At 33.4% G+C, this 22,893-nt stretch overlaps 2 protein-coding genes and 1 pseudogene across 3 annotated transcripts; all 3 read left to right on the top strand.

The window, feature by feature from the left end:
• The first annotated feature begins 1,785 nt into the window (after positions 1-1,785).
• On the top strand, positions 1,786-9,204 carry LOC120267532 (phosphatidate cytidylyltransferase 1-like). Its single transcript, XM_039275212.1, has 13 exons — positions 1,786-1,963; positions 2,107-2,170; positions 3,113-3,201; positions 3,536-3,789; positions 3,904-4,055; positions 4,803-4,944; positions 6,023-6,179; positions 6,394-6,441; positions 7,408-7,494; positions 8,282-8,410; positions 8,506-8,562; positions 8,665-8,748; positions 8,831-9,204. The coding sequence occupies exons 3-13, from the start codon at positions 3,130-3,132 to the stop codon at positions 8,915-8,917; spliced, it is 1,269 nt and encodes a 422-aa protein (XP_039131146.1). The 5' UTR covers positions 1,786-1,963; positions 2,107-2,170; positions 3,113-3,129; the 3' UTR covers positions 8,918-9,204.
• Positions 9,205-10,371: 1,167 nt separating this feature from the next.
• LOC120267132 lies at positions 10,372-14,374 on the top strand (annotated as a pseudogene).
• A 1,421-nt stretch (positions 14,375-15,795) lies between these two features.
• Positions 15,796-21,575, top strand: LOC120267528 (major facilitator superfamily domain-containing protein 12-like). 2 transcript variants are annotated; one of them, XM_039275203.1, is made up of 13 exons: positions 15,796-15,949; positions 16,646-16,872; positions 17,847-17,916; positions 18,471-18,667; positions 18,767-18,842; positions 18,935-19,018; positions 19,098-19,177; positions 19,337-19,463; positions 19,759-19,818; positions 19,924-19,974; positions 20,065-20,223; positions 20,634-20,766; positions 21,046-21,575. In XM_039275203.1, exons 2-13 carry the CDS (start codon positions 16,700-16,702, stop codon positions 21,210-21,212), a joined length of 1,377 nt encoding a protein of 458 aa, XP_039131137.1. In that variant the 5' UTR covers positions 15,796-15,949; positions 16,646-16,699; the 3' UTR covers positions 21,213-21,575. The 2 variants fall into 2 exon arrangements, with proteins under 2 accessions (XP_039131137.1, XP_039131138.1); XM_039275204.1 differs by having other exon boundaries at positions 15,803-16,011.
• The last annotated feature ends 1,318 nt before the right edge of the window (positions 21,576-22,893 follow it).

Here is a 22,893-nt window from a genome sequence, read left to right as displayed (position 1 = left end):
TATAGAGGGTAAACAAATATATTTTTAAAGTTATTGTTCTCTAAATATATTTGATAATATAGTAATTAGGTAATAATCTAGAGGCTATTACTTATATAAGGGATGATGCAAAATTATTATTATTTACTATACATGATTACTATTTAGCATTTTTAACATTATTTGATACTGTACACAGAATGATGATAGTCATTAGATGTAAATCCAATGGCACTATGAGACATTAATAGATTTAAAATCTAGAAATATCTTAAAAAAGCGATTACTCATATATATATATATATATGAGTGATCAGATAGAGCTTTATATGTTTACATGTATATTAATAATAACTAGAGCAAATTAATTTTTTTTTGGATATAAAAATTAAAAATTTTGAAGCAAGCTCATAAATATTAGCCTCTAAGAATAAAGGATTGTGCATAAATGGCCTTTCAATTTGGAATTTACCTTTAAAAATTCCAAATTATCTGCTGGTGGTGGGCTTGACATGTTCAACTCATTTACTAGTCACATTTGAAATAGCTTATTAAAAAAAAAAAATGAAATCACATGATCTACAATTAAAACATGTCTTCATAATTTTAAATTATAAAACTCATTCATGTTTATTTGCATTAAAATTAATAGCTAATTAGTTATTTAAATATTAGTATTTGAAATATATATATATATTTATTTATTTGAAATTGCCTTTGAATACATTCTTTTAAGATCAACCCAATTAAAACATATTGAACTTAATCTTGATAAAAAGAAAAAGGGATCTCACATGTTAGCCTGCCATCAAAGCATTTTCCAGAGCACTTGCTACACACAACCCAAAGTCCAAACAAAAGACAGTTTGTCACAATCATTTATTCAACTTTTTTTTTTTTTAATATATAACTTTAAATATTATTTATAATCAGAGTAAAACTATTTATTTTCAAGACTCCTTTCATTACTATTTTTTAAATCAAATTTATTATTAATATAATGCCATTTTTGAAAACGTAGTTGTTTGAAAGGGCATTTTGGTCATTTACAAAACATTTTATGTATATATTCCCTTGTTATATGCTCTAAATTATATAACAATATCATTTGAATATAATAATGAAAGGGAACTGCATAATAATAGTATGTCAGTGATAACGCAAAAATTCAAAACCTTTAAGGGGCAAATGATAAAATCCATCATGTAAACCATGAAGTTTTTATTAAAAAAAAATTCAGTAAAAAAATCTTATATATATATATATATAACAAATGATTATGTGATTTATTGGCATTAAATTTTTTGTATATTAACATTAAATCTTTTATATATGATGTTCGTCTTATTAAAAAAATGGGCTTATGTTATTTAACGGTTTGTGCATATTTATTAAAAACAAAAAACAATGAATATATATATATTATATAAATAAAATAATCATTGATAATAGTGATGCACATTTCCATCCACATATAATTATGAAAACATTCAAGGCTTTCATCATAAAATTCCAAAAGTTCAATCCTATATATCATTGAATTCTCATTACAAGAAAGTTCGAAACCTTTGTTAAATTGATAAAGATCCCCACAAATAATTATGAAAACATTCAAGAAGTTTATCATAAAATAACCAAATTGATAAAAAAATCCTCACAGATAATCATAATCATAAAAACATTCAAAAATTAATAAAAAATAATCACAAATAAGTTTGCAAACATTGGAGGTGTTTTTCATAAAATCCCCCAAAAAATAAATAAATAAATAAATAAATAAAAAATTTAGAACAAGAGAGAGCCCTATAGAAAGAAAAAAGGGAGCAAAGATTCAGCGCCCCATCACGGAACGAAGAGCATCTATACCTTCGCTTCTTCTCGCCCTCTCTCCGAAGCATCAAACGCCTCCTTTCGAATCCCTAGGGCGTTGATGAGCTCCGCTGCCGGCCCTCCTCACCTTTCTCCCCCGCTCCGTCGGTCCAAGGTGATTCTTTTTTGCTAATTTTTGTCTCTGTTGGTTGGGGAATTCTGGGGAGGTGTTCGAGATGATTTCGGCTCCGATTTGGCTCCGATTGGGTCCCCGTCATCGTAGTTTTTGTTAATCTTGATTTTTTTTTTTTGTGTTAGGGCGTGGTGTCTTTTTGAGGACTGAGCGTTCTTTGTGGATCGGGCGCTTGTTGAAGAATTTCAGGTCGAGTTTGATCTTCTCTGGTGATTTCTTTTTGAAGTTTGATCGTATGCTTGTTTATGTTTAGAGTTTTTGTTTGTTGTGATTGAAGAGGGATGTGTTAGATTAGTTGTTGTGGAATAGTTTGGAATCGTATTTAGTGAATGTATGTACATGTTTGTAGCGAGATTGAAGCAGAGTGCCATCTTCAATTTGATTTGCTTTAGATGGATAATACTTAATGAGAGTCGTTGGTTTGTGGGCCTCAAGGAATAAAATTAAGAGGATTTTGGTTTGTACTTGCTCATGTGGGAACACGTGCAAACCAAAATTGGGAGGATTTTGGACCTGGGAAGTCTTGGGTGATGCTTCCTGTTGAAATAGAGATCCCTTCTCAACAGTCAATGCTGCTGCACATCATTTATTATAGTGGAAACAATTTATAATCTTCAATGGTGTAAGGGAATACTTGTAGTTAGTTGTATGCTTAACTTCTTAAAAGAGTCTGGAATCTCTAGTGTAAAGTGTGCATGCTTGTGGGACACTTAAGGGGGTTGTATTTAAAATGTTGATGGATTTAGTTGCTTGAAAAGGTCTGGAGTGCAATAAAAAGAAGTTATGGAGGAATTCTTTTTTAACATATCATTCTCACATCCCCTTAGACTTCCCCCCTGTAGGAACCTCTCTAGATGAACAACCATCTTCTATGGTCATCTTCATGGAAAGCTGGTTTAATATGCTTACTGCAAATAATAGGTATGGTGCAGATAGTGCATTTGTTGGTGCTTGTGATTTTGATATTATTTTGGCTGTATCACCAGTGTGTTCTTTTATGATGGAGACACGAATTTGCTCTGACTAACCCTTTGAATTGACTGTATTCAGGTATTCTGCTACATGATTGGCTAACTTTTTTAATTTTAAATTTCTGAACTGTTTTCTCTGTCTGCTTTGCCTTTTTGATAGAATTAAGCACAGCAGCTATGCAGAAGGATAGCAATTCAAGTGACCCATTAAATTCTGTTCGTGTCCGACATCGTAAACGTTCTACTGAGGTCTGTTCTTGATTGTAGTTTGATGGCAATTATACATTTTTGCTCAGTTTCTCTGGTTTCTTTCTATTTTTAATATAGGTTCTAAATGATCTAGCCTCAAGCTTTATCTTGTCGAGGTCTTACCCTCAAATATTCTTGTGCAGTGTTATTTTTCACCACTTTGTTCTTTTATTATTTTGGAAATTATAGTCATTTGTCTATTCCAATTAGCTGCCAACCATCTGACTGGGAACATTTGAAGAGCTAATTCTATTATTGATGGATAACCTATCAATGGTATTTCACGTGTAGATTCTTGTGTTTAATGGAACATTTATCTTTTGCTTCATTTCAGGCCCCTCCAGATGCAACTAAGCCAAATGGACCTCAGTTGCTTGTTAATGACCGAAATAAGTATAAGTCAATGCTTATTCGTACGTATTCATCAATCTGGATGATTGGGGGGTTTGTGTTTATTGTCTACATGGGTCATCTTTATATCTGGGCAATGATTGTTGTCATCCAAATCTTTATGGCAAAGGAGCTTTTCAATCTTCTTCGAAAAGCTAATGAAGACAGACAACTTCCTGGATTTAGGCTCTTGAACTGGTATCTTTTCCAATAGATATCAATTCTTATAACTTGTTTAATTTTCTTCTAATGCTGAGTTTTCAAATTTTATGAATGATATTAATTTTGTTGTTTCTCTGGTTCATTTTACAGGCATTTTTTCTTCACTGCAATGATATATACATATGGACGCTTTCTTAGCCGGCAGCTTGTTAACACGGTCACTTCAGATAAATTGCTATATCAGCTTGTCAGTGGGCTGATCAAATATCAGATGTTTATATGTTATTTCTTGTACATTGCAGGTCTCTTATTTTTTTTTAGTTTTAATATTTATATTTTATTTTTTGCTTTTGTAATGTAGTTGTATTCTTCTTACCTGAAAAACTGTTTATTATATGCTTAAAACCTGGCTACTTCTGGGTAGATATGCTCTCAGAGTCAAGAGTAGCTTTTTTTTTTCCTTTTCTTTTGTGTGTTTGTATATATTTCATGACAAAATTCTATAGTGTCACTTTTAACTATTAAGTTTTAGCTTCAAATCTATACCCCTGACTCATGTGGTTATGGCCAAGTTATCTATTTGAACTAGTTTTACTTTCCTTTTTTCTTTTGAGTGTTTTAGCAACTAGGTCAGAGTTATGGCTAGTCGCCTAGTGAGTAAATAAGCCATATAAATGGAAATGTAGTTATGGCCATGATGGCGCAAAAGCATGCCAAGACAAGTGAAAATGCAAGCGTTGTGAAACCTGCATGATTTACAGCATATATACTCAGCTCAAGCCATCTGACCTGTACTATACCTTATCAGGAAGGTTAAATTTTCATTGATTAAGACGTGGTCCTAAGGTTGTCTTATTTATGATTTTCTAGGATAGGTCTGGTTTGTAAAGATAATTTTCATGTTGCTTTAATGAAATCCTTAGAGATATATAATTCAGAGACATTATATTGGTTTTGAAGCACTGTTATAGTAATCTTATGTTCTACTGTATGTTCTTCTATACAATGCTTTCTTACTAAGTACTTTTCTTGGTTGATTGGTGGCTCAGGTTTTGTCTGGTTTATTCTTACTCTAAAGAAAAAAATGTACAAGTATCAGTTTAGCCAGTATGCGTGGACACATATGATTCTGCTTTTAGTGTTTGCACAGTCTTCCTTCACAGTGGCGAATATATATGAAGGAATTTTCTGGTAAAATTTGTTCTGAATTTGTTATATTCTTAACTGAAATTTCTATTGGAGCTGTTAACATCTGAGTTTGTGCGAGTGCATGTATGTGTTGCATTGTCATTGATAAGGTTTATTTCTTTTTCCTTACATTTACTACTATATATGGAACAGCCAATGTGAATTAGATTCTTCATTGTGAAATCATATTTCTATACCATTATGGTCATTTAATTTGGAAATGGTATTGGTTTATGAGTGGGCGAAGTGGTAGCAAGTGTGGCTTTGCAGGAGGAATTTTATGTATGATATTTTCTGGTTCTATGGCAACTAATAACAGAGGAACCTGATAGGTGTAATTTATTTTAATTTCAAGTATTAGTTGTATATTTCCCTAGATGCATTTTACGTGAGGTTTGATGTAAGATGGTCACAAAATTGAAGTGAGTTTCTGCAGCATAATTCTTTTGAAGCTAATTTTGACAACAGTTGTTATGGTTGCTAAAATTGGTGAAGAGCCAATGTCAAACAAAATACTCAACTGGCAGCAAATGATGTTGTTGTGAAGCATGAAAACTGGATTATGAGCAGTTAAATTGAGCATGATGTACAACTCTGTTCGTAACAGTATTTAGGTCTAGGTTTGCGGCGTTGCGCTAATTATTTTGGGTAAATTTAGGCTAGGTTGTCTTTTTATATATGAGGAGTTGTGTGAGCTTCAGTTTGGGTTGGCACATTTATTGTCTTCTGATGGGGCTTGTGAAGCACAATTAGTTGTCCAAAAAACAATGTGGGTGCTGGCCTGGTGGGTATTTTCTTACCTTTTCTCAAAGCTTGTAATGTGGATTATAGGTGTTGACAATTTCAACTGCCTATGAAGCTTTGATATAACATGGAGATCCTTTCCTTTATTTTTTTGTTGATTGTTGTAATGTTGCTTGTAATTGACATTTTTTATTACCTAAATACAAAGTTTATATGGCCTGTTTCCTACCTATTTGGTATAAACAACCTGATTATATTCTGGATGTGTTCAAGTGTTATATCTTTTGGTTATATTAATTGCTTTTTATTTATAAATCAAGAATAAATTTGTTTTCAGGTTTCTCTTGCCAGCCTCACTTATTGTCATCAATGACATTGCGGCATATTTCTTTGGTTTCTTTTTTGGGCGAACACCATTAATCAAATTATCCCCGAAGAAGACTTGGGAGGGTTTCATTGGTGCATCAATAACAACTATTTTCTCAGCATTTGCGGTGAGGATGGCTTGCTTGATTCTCCACTTTTGGTTCTTTTTCACACTTATTTTTATACTGTTAGTTCCTTGACAATATGTTTTTTCAAATTTTTTAAACATTTGTATTCCTTCATTGGTTTGATAATATGTGACTTCTCTTAGTAAGGAATTTATATGTGGTATGTTTTTTTAGTAGCTATGTAAATCTCATATAAATTTGTTTCCTTATGCAGCTAGCGAATATTTTGGGCCGCTTCCAATGGTTAACATGCCCTAGAAAGGTACTTCATACTATCCATTGGTACTTGATAACTAAGGGGGTGTTTGTTTCACGATAGTGAAACCACTACATTTAGAAGTGAATCATTTTGGTAGATTTCATATTATCTATTATCTGAAAATGGCTTGCGAAGTTAAAAGTTCCACTTCACTGTTTTGACTTCCGTGAAATTTTTTATGAAGTGGGAGGCCAGCCAAATTTAATTAAAATGCGGAATTCCTACTTTGGAACAAATTCAAATCATTTTTGTAATTATTTCTTTTTTTTGAGAAATATCATTTACATATATATTCTTAGTAAAGTGAAAAGATCATACATATACATATACATATCTTTATAAATAATGTGTATTTTCATGTGAACCTTTCAGAAGTTTCAAAAAGTTGAGGCTTGCATGTAATTATATTATTCACATGGATATACACAAATATAAACTTTTATTGGGGTGCTTATGCAATTTTACCAAAAAAAATATAAAAACTAATGCCACTTCGATCACTCTCATCTAATCAAAATGCCAATTGGACTTTTTTGATGAATTCAATTGAATATGATTTTTTTTTTTCTTTTGTAGGGATATATATATATATATGTAATTTTTCCAAATATTTTTCATACACAGGTTTTTGATGAAATTATAGACTAGTTTGATGATGATCACATCCCACTTTTGTATACAGTTTTCATCATCCAAATACCTGAAGTAATAGAAGTGTCACTTTTATGCCTCCCCTTTGATTTACTTAACAACAAAAAATCACACCTTCAACTAAAAGTGATAGTTTCATGGTAGTGTGACTCATCATTTACACCACTTTGCTGCACTCCCATTAGCCAAACACCCCTGATACAATAGCCATTTTCATGAGTGCCTGTAGTTGTTCATTCCTTTTTCAGCAATGCATGAACTTATTTTTATTTAATGAGATTAATTATTATCCATTACTCATGGTTAAAAACTTTTCAGGATTTGTCTACTGGATGGCTTTACTGTGATCCTGGTCCGATGTTTAAACCTGAGCATTATTCATTGACAGGATGGGTGCCTCAAGGGGTAAGGGCTAATAACTGCATCTGTTTTATCTGTTAGTACTTCTAATGTGCTTGAAATATAAGTCAGTCTCTTTTGATTGGACACATTATTTCATAATTTTAGTTTCAGGCAAGGAGACATCTGTCTCCGGCATTTCGTTACATTATACGCACATTCTCTTTATAGGAATATGCATGGTGGTAGATTGTTTCTTTTCTATATGTTTAATGGCATACTAGCTGCAGAAAACATTTCAGACAGGTTATTTTGTTTTTTCATTTATTAGTAAATTCAAGATACACAATTAGTTGGTAAAAATCATATGGCATGTGGTACTGGAACTAGGTATAAACAAATGAAAGGAAAGTTATTATTGTTCTCAGAATAATGTGAAACTGCTAATTTTCTTGTGTGAATTCTATTGACCACAATCTTTTTAATGAACTCACTCATAGAGAGTCATTTATTTTACCTATCGCATATAATGGTTACGTGAAACTTAACGATCTTAATATAAGCCTTTTGTGATCTACATTTTTTTGTTATATATGAATGCCTGCAATATTGATGGGCTATCTGAGTGGTTTTTTTTTTTTAATCTGAGTGTATGTATTAATTGAACTTTATTTTATTTGCTTTGCTGAGTTTTTTAATTGTTATTTTGTGACATGGATACGACCATGTAATTTATGTGTTCAAACTTCCTTGATGTACTATTTGAGGCAGTTCTTTTGAGCATTCTTTATCAGGAAAAAATTGGCATGGCTCTTTTGTATGTTAATTTTAACTTGCTCCTTTATCCCTATAGTTTCCATGGAAGGAAGTGCGTATAATGCCTGTTCAGTGGCATGCCTTAGCACTTGGTTTATTTGCATCAATTATCGCACCCTTTGGAGGATTCTTTGCAAGCGGTTTCAAACGAGCTTTCAAATTTAAGGTGCTTCCTTATCCATTTTTTTTTTCATCAAATATATGGTGCTTTCTTATCCATTTTTTTTCTTCACATCTTTCTTCATTCTCATGTATACTTAGGATTTTGGCGATAGCATTCCTGGACATGGGGGAATAACTGATAGAATGGATTGCCAAGTAAGTTGCACAAATCATCAAGAAAACCTTTTTTCCGCTTATTGAATGTTACACTTTGCGAACTCCCCATTTTAATCATTCAATCTCGCACATCTATCGTAGATGGTCATGGCTGTGTTTGCATACATATATCATCAGTCATTTGTCATGTCCCAAAGCTTTTCAGTTGAGATGATCCTGGAACAGGTAAACCACTTTCATCGTATTTCCCCGCTCTCTTTCTCCCTTGTTGCTTCACTGCTAATTTATTTATCCACCTAATCTGCAGATATTAAGGAACCTTTCTTTCGAGGAACAACATATTCTATATATGGAACTGGGCAAAATTTTCCATGAAAGGCAGTTGATGCAGTAGTGAAACTGCAGTTGCGACAGCAGTATTATTCCCGACTTGCATGCCGCACGTCGTGTTGTGTAATTTATGCACCATTAGTAATTCTGTGTTTGAGTTCTTGTATAGCCTTCTTTTTATTTGTTTTTCTGACATTATATAGCTGTGATACGGCTTTCAATTTATTAAAGGTCTAACTTATTCTAGAAATTTGTTCCATTCCATTGCATATGTTACTTGCAAGGTTATGGTGCAGCAACGTTTTAGTTCAATCTATTACTGTGATAGTTTGCCTTGTGATTTTTTCTTCACTTGATCACACTTTTGATTTTTTTTTTTTACTTAGTTCTGCAAGTAAGGTGAAATTTTGTATTTGTAAATTATTTGCATCTACAGAAGGGAAATTTCCAGCCTTGACTGTAAATTCATGCACAATCAAACACATACGGATGAAGAAGTATAACATTTATTAGGAAAAAAAATTATATTATTTTTGTCAATTCAGGAAATAAGATAAATAATTAAGACTCATTAAAAACATAACTCCTATCTTGGCAAAATACTTGTTTTGGTTAGTAGAATTTTACATTACCGTTTAGAATATGATATGTTTTTTTAATCTTAAATGTTTTTTTTTCTCTTATAAAATATTTCAATAAATATATTTTCATATAAAGATATATAAGGAAGAAAAAGAGGAAATTTTTTATGTTTAAATTTTTTAAAAAGTTGATATTTTTCAAATTTTATTAGATTTGAAAGGTATTATTATAAGGAAATCCACTCATAATGTTATATTACCATCTATTTACTTTGGTAATCATAATGTTGATCTAGCTATGAAAGTTATCCAATTATGGAAATATCACATTTCCACTAAAGCTATCAAATAACAGTAATATTTTGAATGTAATTTATTTATCATTAATTTACATCACCACTTTAAATATCGATATTCATAAATTATTTTTTCCAATTCCAACTAAAAGTCAAAACGAATCTTAATATTTTCTCTCTCTATATAAGAAAATAATAATAATAATAATAATAAATAAATAAATAAATAAATAAAGACTAAAAAGAAGACCTAGAGTGAGATATTTAGGATTTGGAAAAACAGCTTTTTAAAGCTTCTTCGCTCCTTCTCCGTCTCATTCATCACGTTGCTTGCCAGCTCTCTCTCTCTCTCAGGTTCTCTCTTCTTAATCTCCATCACTCTCTCTCGATTTCTATGAAAAACCACCCTAATTGCGATCTTTTTTCCGCTAAATTCCTTTTCCACGGATCGAAATCCATCAGAAAGTTCTTTTTTTTGGATTTGTTTTTCATTCTTTTATGATCCTTTGTTGTTTAGGGTTTCGATGTTGCTGCTAAATTGAATTCTTTGTTTTTGTGGTTGTAGAGATTGGTGGAATTAGGGTTTCATGATCGTTAGGTTTTGTTCTTGGGTTGAAGATTCTTGAGTGTTCAAGCGAATTATGCGAAGTTCATGGGCTGATTCTGTGGCGAACGCTGAGAGCTCGGCGTCCGCCTCCCGTTCCTCCTACGTCCCTCCTCACCTTCGCAACCGGCCACCGTCCTCCGACCCTCCAGTGCCTTCCCATAGCTCTGCACCCATTGCCCCAGCTGCCCGCCCTTCCGGCTCTTCTGGTGGTTCTCGTTGGAGTGCCGGTTCTGTCCGTGATACAGGCCGTTTTAACTCCGGTGGTGGTGGTGGTGGTGGTGGTGGCTGGAATTCCCGCACCGGCGGGTGGAACCGAGGGAGGGAGCGTGAGGTGAATCCCTTCGCTAATGATGACGATAAAAACGAGGCTGCTTTGAATGACCAGGAGAATAGTGGCATCAATTTTGATGCTTATGAGGACATCCCTATTGAGACAAGTGGTGACAATGTGCCGGCACCGGTGAATACCTTTGCGGAGATTGATTTGGGTGATGCATTGAATCAGAACATCAGAAGGTGTAAGTATGTGAAGCCGACGCCAGTACAGCGCCATGCCATACCTATCTCTGTTGCAGGGGAGGGATTTGATGGCCTGTGCCCAGACTGGTTCTGGGAAGACAGCAGCTTTTTGCTTCCCGATCATTAGCGGGATCATGAAAGGTGGGCATTTTGTGCAGAAGCCACCTGGCTCACGGACATCATTTCCTCTTTGCGTTGATTTTGTCACCTACCAGAGAGCTTTCGGTCCAAGTATGTTTCCACTTTTGGTGTGATGTTCCTTTTGAGGTTCTGTTCGGCTGATTGTTTGTATTTAGTATTTTGTTACATGTTCTTTAATTCTTTGTGCTGTAGATACATGAGGAGGCGAGAAAGTTTGCCTTTCAAACTGGTGTGCGGGTGGTTGTGGCTTATGGAGGAGCGCCAGTCAACCAACAGGTTCTATTCATGCTTTTATTTTTGTATAAAAAACTAAATATTTTTTTCTTTGTTGCATTCTCTAATTGGTTGAATTTGAGCGCTATAAGGGCTAGGGTCATCTTCCAAGACCAATTTGTTATCCAAGCATGTTGTAACTTGTGATCACTTAGTATTTTCCTAGTTTGCCACTAGATTAGAACAGCAAGCCTTATTGCTCTTAAATCACAGGTATCTATGCTGAAAGCATAAGATATTATCAATTGGTTAGGCTATTTTGTATTTGATGCATTATTATATTTAAGCATATTAACAATCAGGATATTTGGAAACCCAGGACTTGTTGGAGAATTGAAAAAAAATAAGGAAGACGAAGAATTTTTTCGCTCAGATTATTGATGTCATATCAGTATTCTTCTGAGTTCTTAAGCCACATTCTCTTCATAGTCAATACTACATGTATTTTTGCTTAGTTAAGCATGTTCATGTTTCGTGATGAATGCATTGATTTCTCCAAGCTCATATTGTATGTTGAATTATTGTTATTGTTGGTGTTCTGTGGTGTTGCATGATCAACTTTCCATGCCTATCACATCGAACTGCATTACTGCAGAAAGAAATATGTTCAACTGCTGTTAGAATCCTATAAATCTCAATTATGTTTATCAAATCTTTCTTGGTTGCTGATCAATGTATATGTGTTTTTTCCAGTTGAGGGAAATGGAGAGAGGTGTTGATATTCTTGTGGCCACTCCAGGACGCCTAGTAGATTTGTTGGAGAGGGCTAAGGTTTCATTACAGATGATTAGATATTTGGCCCTTGATGAGGCAGATAGAATGCTAGATATGGGTTTTGAGCCACAAATTCGGAAGATTGTTGAGCAAACTGATATGCCTCAGCGAGGTATGAGGCAAACAATGCTGTTCAGTGCTACGTTTCCAAGAGAGATACAGGTTTGGCTTTTTAAAAACAGTTATCAATTTTAGGTGTGCCTGGCAAATCTATTGGTTCAGTATCTTTGTTAAGGGCCATTTTAATATTTTAGAGCTTGCTGCATAATACTTAATTGTGCATTTTTCAATGACATGCTTTTTTGCTTTTATGGCTATTATATCCAAATAACTTGAGCTATCCTTGTCAGTGCTACTCTTCCATGCAGATGTACGAATTGAACATTAGTTAGCCAACTGTGGTTCTAGTATTATGCTTCTAGCCTCTATAATTGGTTTCATTCTGTGTTGTTCTATTATAAATCTTAAATTTTCTATTCTGTGGAAGTCAAGAAGTTGTTTTGACTTTGATTTATTATCTGTGAGAAACCTAGTAATCTGAAGTAGGAGAATGTGCACTAAGATGCAGACTGGAATTATAAAAAAAGCAGGAGACCAAGGTAATCGTGTGCACAATTTTATCCTGTTCATCTACGAGTGGAGCTTAGTATATAGTTGTGAAGCATTGAAAGCTTCCACAATCTCCTCATTCTGCATATAAAATCTGTTATAACTTACATAACATCTGGTCAAGAAGCAAGTGCAGGTGCAAAGGAAGCTTCCGTAGTATTTTATGTCTGTAATTTGAAAGCATTAAATACGTGTTTGGTTGGAAGGATTTGAAGCTTGGGGTTTTCAAATTAAGAGCTAAACCCAAATCCAAAGTTTGCTTGTGTAGATGAAGATGCAGGATGGATTTTTGGAACCTAAATTTGAATTAAAACTTGGGATTTTGACTTAGTACTTGGATATCATGTTTCCAATACCTCCAATCAAACACTCCCTTAGTCATTTAGGAACTGGGTTTACTGTGCCTTTATGTCGACATGCTCTATCTTCTGGGAAAGATTTGCTTTATTGTGTGTAATTTGTTGGGGTGTTTCTTGTATCCAGAGTGTGTTTGCTTTTTTTAATGTTTTATGGATGATCAATGTTCTGAAATCTACAATGCAATTTTTCTTACAGAGATTGGCTTCCGATTTCCTTTCCAATTACATTTTCCTTGCTGTCGGGAGGGTTGGTTCCAGTACTGATTTGATTGTTCAGAGAGTTGAATATGTTTCTGATTCTGACAAAAGAAGCCATCTTATGGACCTTCTTCATGCTCAAAGAGCAAATGGAGCTCATGGAAAGGTAACTCTTCCCTTCATTCTTCTCCAATGTTATCTTGATCTATTGATTATTGGCATACAACATAGGTCTTGAGGTTCATTTACTTGTTCATTTTGGAATCTTTTTGTTTTTGCTCCCTGGATCTTGTCATCTATATGTCCCTCATGATTGAGTAACAAATTTTTCTCTGACTATGCAGCAAGCTTTAACTTTGGTCTTTGTGGAGACAAAAAGAGGGGCAGATAGTTTGGAACACTGGTTGTGTTTGAATTCTTTTCCCGCAACTACTATTCATGGTGATCGAACACAGCAGGTAGATTAATATTCTTTGATAGCTTTCTTGCATGTGGATTATCATGACATACGTTCACCATCTTTATCGCGTATGCGATGTGAACTGTAAGTGAAGATTTAGACAGCCATTGTACATTCTGATATTCATGTACAAATAAGAAATGCAAATATATATCCGCCTTTATTCTCATCAGATATATATTTCATCGATCTCGCAGGAGAGAGAAATGGCATTGAGATCATTCAAGAGTGGCGCCACACCTATACTAGTGGCGACAGATGTGGCGGCACGTGGCCTTGACATTCCCCATGTGGCACACGTTATTAATTTTGACCTTCCTAACGACATAGACGACTATGTCCATCGTATCGGAAGGACTGGAAGAGCTGGAAAGACAGGTCTAGCCACTGCCTTCTTCAACGAAAACAACTCCTCATTAGCAAGGCCATTGCTTGAGCTAATGCAGGAAGCAAATCAGGCGGTGCCTGACTGGCTCTCCCGTTTCGCAGTTCGTTCTTCGTGTGGTGGTGGTGGTGGTAGGAACCGCAGGTCCGGTGGAGGTGCTCGGTTTGGTGGCCGAGATTTCCGGAGGGATGGCTCACACAACAGGGGAGGTGGCAGTGACTATTACACCGGAGCGGGAGGCAGTGCGGGATACGGGACAGCATCGGCAGGTTATGGTGGTAATTACGGTGGTGCCGGTGTTGTTAGTGCATGGGATTAGCTTCTTAATCATTCACAACAGCTTTACACTTTTTTTTTTTGTGCCTTTTCTTTTCATCTTGTTTTTCTTTTTTGAGATGTAATTTTGGTAACAGGATTAACAACAATTCCTATACAGTCTCTGATGCTCTACTGATTCCCAGAATGACTGTTTTCAAGGTTTTCCATTCAAATGAGTTTAAAGTCAATATCAGTGAAAGTTGTGTGCAATGGTTAGGAATTGGACGAGTTAGTTTTTATTTTTTTTAAGTTATACTGACAAAAGTCATTCATGTCATAATCATAGATTTATAATTAGGATCAATAATATAATATTGCAAGCTTTTGCAAGAGTGCAAGCAAGATATGTTTTTCTTTCAAGACTAAACCTAATAAAGTAGGGTTGTTACTTGCAAAAAACTAGTAGCATTTTGTGTTTGCATGCAACGATATCTTCTGTTGAGTTAGGTTGTGGCTTTCATTATCAAGGTTTATTTACTTATATAACCCTGTGAGACATTGAAATCACATACTATACATTTTTTTGTATGAAATAATAAACAAATCAAGCTTGTGCTGAACCTTAATTTTAATTTGAATCTGAACTTTAAAACGAGAGAAAGCTCATCTGGAATTTTTTCTTATAAATTTAGAAATTATGGATCAAGCTTTCTCTCTCTTTTGACTTTAAGAAATAACAACTTTTAATGACTTGCAAACACCAAGAAAATGTTAAGCTCGTGTTGAATCAAAAGTTTTGGGAAAAGGCAATAAGTCAACATTCATAATTACTTCTTGTCCGTTTTACCCATCAATAATATGTACATATATATATAATTAGAGATAAAAAAAACTTGATTGGTTAAATGTTTTGATTTTTTCTTAATATATATTTCTTCTAGTCTTTTTTATCAGTCTATTTTAGCTAATTTATATGAATTAAAAAAATTAATTAATATTAGTTGATAATCTAAAATTTATAAAAAAATATTTTTAATTAAAATATACTTCAAAAGTAATTTTTTTAAAAAAATTATATTTAATCCTTTACAATTTTTTTTAATAAACCTATAAGAAAAAGTCAAAAAACCCTCTAAAAATAAATGGTTGTAGAAAATAATTAAAAAATAATAATAAATAGTGCTAGTTTGGGGCGAATTATCTGCATTATCCAAAAATAAATGAATAAATAAATAAAATTATTTTTCTTGGACTCTAATTTAAATTAAAATCAATTTAATATCTACACACACAAATATATTTTTATTATAATTTAAATCGATTTATCCAAAATATTCAACGTGGCTAATTACCAGACACAAAAAAAAAAGACAAGAAAAAAAAAAAAATTCTCCTTGGAATCCAAGGTCAAAAATGGAATCCTATGAATATTATATGCACATGGTTCAATGGGCCCACAGTCTACAACTGAAGGTGGATAGAACCTAGAAAGGGTGCCGCCATTAGAAGTTAGAACACCTCGCCCGCCACCACACTCCATTCCATTCCTTCAACTTTCAAAGAGATGGATTGATTTCCTTGGATTCCCTTCTCTTCCATTCAACGTCACTCACCGTGCCTCTCTTCCTTTCTCCTTGTATGTCATTCTCTCTCTCTCTCTCTCTCTGTGGATTTGGCGTTGTTTCTGATGCTTTGAAGGTGTAATTTTGCTCATGGATTTTCATTTTGGGATTGCTATTATTATTGATATTTTTTTTTTAGTTTTGATTGTTGTTTATCTTAGGATCATGGAGTTTAATGGATGAATAGAGGTTAGAGGGTATAAATTTGAAATCTTTGAGACTTTCTTTTTTCTTTTTTTTTTGAGTATTTTGTTGTTAGGTTCCTCGTTCCTGGATGATCCGGTTTGTGTTTCGTTTGTTTGGACGATTTGTTGTTTTTGTGGGGGCGGTTTGATGTTAAGGGAGCATGTGATTTAAGCTAATTTTGGAAAGGAATCAGGACAAGAAGGAATCTTGTTACTTATTTCTGTTTATGATATGTTTGGATTGGATTAGGTTTATAGTTATCTTCAATATATAGAAGAAAATGGTTGCCTGCTGAGACTTCTCATGGAAAGTTCTTTGTTTTCCGTAAAACGTTGGTTTTGCATCTTCTTTGTCTTTTGATTTACTTTAGAATATTTTGGTTGCATGGATGTGGATCTGGATGTCTAAGTTGCGCATTGGTATGGTTATGTATGATATATATATATATGTGTGTGTGTGTGTGTGTGTGTGTGTAGCTTGACCTTCTGAATTATTATTATTTTTTGTTTAAATTTTTCATGCAGGGGATTGAGAAATTTAAGCAGACTTGCAGAGGCATATAGAATATCTCTGTCACAATGGTTGACCAAACTGATGGTGAACCAACAGGTGAAGCACAAAGTGCCGAACAACGTCTAGGAAGATGGTCTATATTTTCATATGGTGCAGGTCACATGCTCAATGATATCACAGCGGCTTGCTGGTTTACGTATCTTTTATTGTTTCTGACAGAGATAGGGTTACAACCAAGGTGCATTTCTGTTCTCTGGCTATATGTTCTTAGTTTAAAAATGATGTGGTTATTATTTAGTTCTTTGTTCACTCATGTTGATCATGTTTCTGTATTCATTTCCTGTATCAGTGATGTAATAGGTTCAAGGGGCTTTCTAGTTATGTATATGCACTTGCTTGTTTATTTTGAGGGCTTTGGTTCAAACCTAGTCCAAATATCAATCAGGGCATTAGTCAGATTGTCCTTAATTCAGATGCTGATAATTGAGGTCCACTTGTACTTAAAACTCAATAGACGAGGACCACTGCTTGCAAAAACAGATTATGGACCTAATCTCTAATCAGTTTTACCATTAAAGAGTATATCCTTTTCATGGTCAGTGGATTTGTTCCTTTGAACTTTGAATTTCATCTGGAAATTCAAAATTTTCTGTAATTGATTGTGTGATAATTTTCTATTTGGTCTTATGAATCATTTTCTCTCTTATTGGAATTGCTTCCCTTTCAATTGCTATGTGGAGAACCTCAGATATAGAATTTGTTCAGTATGGTAGGAGGCGAAGTAAATTTGACATAGTTAAAGAACGCTTGAATTAATTTTCTTTGAATATTTTCCTTTCATAAGTAATTTCTTTAGAAAAGTTTGCCTCCAAGTTGAATTTGCCCAATGTTGTCTAACAAATGATGAATGCTATAATCTATTATGTTCTAATTTTCTATCTGGACAGTCTTAAGACTCTCAACAGGCTAAAGGTTGCTTTCCATGTTATCAATTAACATTTAATAGACCCTCAACTTGCAATCACTTTTGCCTTTTTCTCCTGCTGATAATAAATTTGGCCCTTATCAATGACCATCAGCTTATATGGAAGTAAATGAATAACATATTGTTGCTATCCCGTATGTTCCTCAACTCTAATGACCATTTGCATGAATTTATAGTATAAAGCTTGTAATTTATCCTTTTTGTCAACTTTTCTCCTCGTGCCTTAGGGATGCAGCTGTTGTGATGCTTTCTGGTCAAATAGCTGATGCACTGGCAACAATATTTGCTGGAGAGTTGGTATGGACTTCATATTTGTTAAGATATGTGGTCTGCATTCTTGGCCATGCTTTTGTGCTCTGACTTCGATCGTGATTTTTTTCCTTTTGCTTTTCGTTCTTTCATTTCCTTTTTTGGATTGAAGGATGCCTTCATAGTCTGAATATTTTATTTTGATTTTGATTTTCCTTCTGCTTTTTTTGAATATTTTCCTTTTCCCTTTATTTTGATTGAAAGGTGTCTTTATATTTCTTTCTTTCTTTCCTGGATTCTGGCTGGGCGTTTCATTCATCCAATTCTACTTTAGTTTGTGGGAGGAAATTTTTGTCATTGTGCTTGAAACTTCCAGATCTTTTTGTTAGATTTACACCTGTGAACTCTACCCTTCTGGTAATAATTTTTTTCAAAGAAACATACTCTGTGAACATGAGCACTGTTTCATTGCCTGTATGTTGAGTTTGTGGGAACTGCTGGTTACTTGCGCAAAGATCCTTTTTTTTGTATCAAAAGCATAATTCATCAATTTAAATTACTTACTTAATTAATTATTTATTTGATCTTGTTCTTCACATCAGATAGACCGGTTTGGAAATTTTAAGCTGTGGCACTTTGGCGGTAGTATTTTGGTCATGTTTTCCTTTTCTTCCGTCTTTGGTGGCTGCCTTCTCTGCAGTATCACTGGGTCTAATTCATTAACTCTGAAGACGATTGGGTACAGCATATCTGCAGCAATTTTCAACGTTGGCTTTGCTTTCACTCAAGTTTCACACATGTATACACTTCCAAGTCTATTCAAACTTTTAATCCCTCTTACTGGAATTCATTTTCTACTCATGCAAAGTATCTCTTTTTTATTTGGTCTCTCTTGAAGGTCGATGGTGAATTGCATCTCATTGGATCCATCCAACAGAGTGGCACTTGCAAGCTGTCGCAATGCCTTCACAATGGTCCTGATCTCTCTGGACCATGGCTATTTCAATCTTTAGTGCAATATATTTAAAATTCAATATCTGACTCTTTGATCTTATTTGTTTTGAAGGTAGCTAACCTCAGCCTATATGCAATTGCTCTAGCTGTGTTCACTGTGTACAATGTGAAAACACCTTCGGGCATTGAAACTCAGGTAACAACTGTTTTAAGTTAGTGAATAAGAAATTTGCGTCTATTTTTTGTGATAACTTGTGCATCTTTTGAATTATCAGTATCGTTGGATTGCATGCTTGTCGATTTTGATGGGATGTTGCTTTGTGGCTGTGTTTCTTATTGGAACCAAAGAGCCTGAGTAAGCTGTCAATTTTTCTCTGTGAAAATCTCATGCGAGGATGATCTTGTCAATCACTAATAACATGATGTGTCGAATGTTTCTTTCAGGGGTCTCTTTAGCTATGTATTGCATGGTTCATCATGATGCTTACAATGTTGATTTTCCCTAATCATGTAGGTTGAAGCAGAAAATTCATGGTAAAACTCATTCAAGGATTTCATGGACCCATTGGTTTAAGAAGGCTTTATATTATCAGGTCGCTATTGTATATACTCTCACTCGTCTGACCACCAACATATCTCAGGTTATCATTCTGTCCTTCTGATGGTTACTCTAAGCTTGTTTCACTCCTTTTAGGTAATTTTTCAGGTCATCTTGTTCTTACTTGACCATGCATTTTAGTCACAACAATTGATAAATTTATTTCAAATGATTCTTTTCAAAACTTTAAAAACAACATCAGATGGGAAGACTGTATCTACACAGAGCTGAGAGTGCTGAAGTATTACTTAGATATTTAGAAGCTTAGTGTAGAGATCAGAAAATTGATGTACTTCTTGGGTAATTGTTTTCTCACATTGTTTCTGCTTAGTGGACAGGCATTTATTGCAATGTATGTCATCAATGATCTTCAAATGATTCAATCCTCAAAGGCATTGGTGAGCATTCACAACTTGCTGTCTATGATGTTCAATCATTATATGAATGACAAGTCTTGTTTGAATTTTTTCTAGTGGAGTATTAACCATATAGTCTTATTTCAGATACCGGCTATTATCTATATTTGCAGCTTCATGGTATCGGTCAGTCTGCAGGTAGTAGGATCCACCTTAATGCTAGACTGATTGATGCAGTTGATTGTCTGTTTTTGTGTTCAACAATATACTAATTATATTTATGCACAGGAAATGTCATGGACTGGTTGGCGTCTCAAGTCATTCTTTACTGCTGGGGCTATCTTCTGGATATTTTCTGGTGCAGCAATGTTTGTTCTCCCAAGCATGATGCACAATTGGATGTATCTTTTCTCAGTAACTATTGGTATTGCCAATGCTCTGATGATGGTATGTCCTGACTCAAACAAACTGTTCACAGTTTCTGTGAAACAACATTGACCTACACCGTAAGAATTATCTGGCATGGTTTAAGCATGTCTTAGATTTTTTCTAAATGTCCCATTGTTTCCATTGAATGATAAACCTGCACGCAAAAGTTGAATTTGTCATTCAAAATTATTTATTATCTTTAGGTAATGATATACTCGGCTTATGACATTTTTCTGATTAAATACTTCAACTGCATTTATTAGACATTAGTGCTTTTGCCTTTTCAAGATTGAAGTATTTTACAATTTGAAGTTACTTTGTAACATAAAAAAAATGATCGATCTCTGACTCGGTTATATTTAGGTGGTCGACCAAATGTCTTTTTACTTGATCATTAGCCATAATTTAATTTCTCACTGCAAATACAGGTAACTGGAATCAGCATGCAGAGCGTACTAGTGGGACATGATTTGAATGGTTGTGCATTTGTTTCTGGTTCATTAAGCTTCTTGGACAAACTGTCATGCGGAATTGCTTTGTTTGTTCTTGAATCATATCCAGGTACATGGTTTCCGGATCATCTAATCAAAAGATCTGCATTTCACTGCTTATTTAACATTTACATTAGAACCTCAACACTACTTTTCATTCAATAATCAAGCTAAATGTTAGCTGCTGATAAGAATTAATTGAGTGTGATAGATACATTGTGCCCTTTCAAATATGATTAGCCTTAAAAATACATTTTGCATGTCTGTCAAAAACTCTTCTTTTAATGTAATCTTGAACTGTATCAGCTTCTCTTGACACATCGATATTATACCCGTTATTCGTCTGCAGGTTCATCAGATAAAAAGGGCTTAGGTGCTGGATATGATTTATCAATCACCAGATACGGTACAGCGCTCATTCCGGCATCTTGTGCGCTTATATCTGCAGTAGTGTCATACACCATGGAACTTGAAATGAAGAATTCAAAGTCATTGGTTGAGCCCCTGCTTGTTTGATCAACAAGCATAGCTGATTAAAGAACTAACCTTAAAAATTTAAAGACTGCGTCGCAATGACGATTGGTGCATGCATTTCAATTGTTTTGAAAGATGCAGTTTGACATTGTCGATGGCAAATGGTGCAAAATTGGATTCTTCCCATCTTTTATACGGATTCAGATAATCATTTAGTGTACAAGATCAGGTAACTATCTCAGTTGCCATTACAGTTTAAGATAAACAAAAGACTGACTTATGTATGTTTGCAATTGAAAATATATTATTGAGCTTGTGTTATAGCAATTGTAAAACAAGAAGGAAATGTTCTGGAGATTCTTCTGATTTTTATTGATATGTTATATGCATATTGCCTACTTGTCTCATGATAATCTTTTGGTGGTAATGATATATATGTATTCAGTCAATCAATTAACTTCATATACCCAAATATGTATATATATATATATACATACATGATTTACAATGTTAAATCTCAAAATTAAAAACAAAAATAAAATATTCCAATCTCTCTCCAAATCATAAACCCAATCCCTTGTTCTATCCTTCCTCAATGATGCAACATAAATACAATGGAATTTTGGTTCAATGTAACTGTAAATAAGTTATAATGTAACTGAGAATATATGAATTTTAAAATATAGTGCAATGCAATCAAATCTAGCATATTGTTATATATAACTGAGCTTGTGTATTACAAAATTTTGTATTTGGTCAGAAATTTTGGTTAATTTGAAATTAAAAACTTTTCAGATACCAAAATTTTTAATATCATTTTAACGATTTTAAATATTAGATTAATTTGTTTAAATATTAAATTTATTATTAAATTAGTTTTTAAATTTATTAGTATATTTATTAATTTTTTTATTAAATTTTATAATTTTTGAATTTAATTATTAATCCAACAAAAAGAACATTCGTGAACTTTTCATACATTTATGGCATGTTATTTAATAATTTTAACTATCATATTTATTATTTTAATTATTAATTTTATTATTAAATTAGTTATTAAATTAATTGTTAAATTTATTTTGAGATTTTATAATTTTTCCATTCAACAAAAATATTTATGAATGTGAAACAAGAAAGTTAAAAACAAAGGATTTGGTTTCTAGTAAAATTTAGTTAAAATTAAATCTATCATTGGATGTAATCTGAAATTATATGAGTTTTTAAAATTCTATGAACCAAACAATAGATTTTTAAAAACCCATTAACTCAAGTTATATACAACCTCAAAATCCTTCAGATAAACACTACCATAAATCATATAATATTGAAACTGAAGGCGAAGCAGTGGCAAGTGCTTTGCTATTGGTAATAGTGGATCATGGATGATGATGGGATGGAGATCAGGATCAAATCTATGCTGATAAGGACAGACATAAACAGTATTAGCATATCACTATATTGATGATGGGTTTTGGTTATTAGTAACAAAAAGTGCATATTTTATTTATGTTTATTTCAAAAGTGCATATCAAATCTATGTTTATTTCTTTGGTTATTAGTAATAAAAGTGCTATATTTTATTTAAATAATATTTTTAGTATTAAAAAATAAGTATAATATCTGAATTAATCTTTTTACTTTTTCTTTCTCTATTCGTTATGATCCCTCTATTCAAAAATACATCCCATTAATTTTTTTACTTTTAAAAATAACCAAATTTAAT

Source organism: Dioscorea cayenensis, chromosome 8, assembly GCF_009730915.1.
Source record: "Dioscorea cayenensis subsp. rotundata cultivar TDr96_F1 chromosome 8, TDr96_F1_v2_PseudoChromosome.rev07_lg8_w22 25.fasta, whole genome shotgun sequence".
Lineage (NCBI taxonomy): Eukaryota > Viridiplantae > Streptophyta > Magnoliopsida > Dioscoreales > Dioscoreaceae > Dioscorea > Dioscorea cayenensis.
Note: the sequence above shows the minus strand (reverse complement) of the source record. Positions and strands in the feature narration are given on the sequence as shown.

Excerpts from the sequence above, each read along its gene's own strand:
- LOC120267532 (XM_039275212.1), top strand. The coding sequence starts at position 3,130 with ATGCAGAAGGATAGCAATTCAAGTGACCCATTAAATTCTGTTCGTGTC. Across the intron at positions 4,056-4,802 it reads TTATTTCTTGTACATTGCAG|GTTTTGTCTGGTTTATTCTT; the intron begins GTCTCTTATTTT and ends TTGGTGGCTCAG. Across the intron at positions 4,945-6,022 it reads ATATATGAAGGAATTTTCTG|GTTTCTCTTGCCAGCCTCAC; the intron begins GTAAAATTTGTT and ends ATTTGTTTTCAG.
- LOC120267528 (XM_039275203.1), top strand. The coding sequence starts at position 16,700 with ATGGTTGACCAAACTGATGGTGAACCAACAGGTGAAGCACAAAGTGCC. Across the intron at positions 18,668-18,766 it reads TTCACTCAAGTTTCACACAT|GTCGATGGTGAATTGCATCT; the intron begins GTATACACTTCC and ends TCTCTCTTGAAG. Across the intron at positions 19,178-19,336 it reads ATTGGAACCAAAGAGCCTGA|GTTGAAGCAGAAAATTCATG; the intron begins GTAAGCTGTCAA and ends CTAATCATGTAG.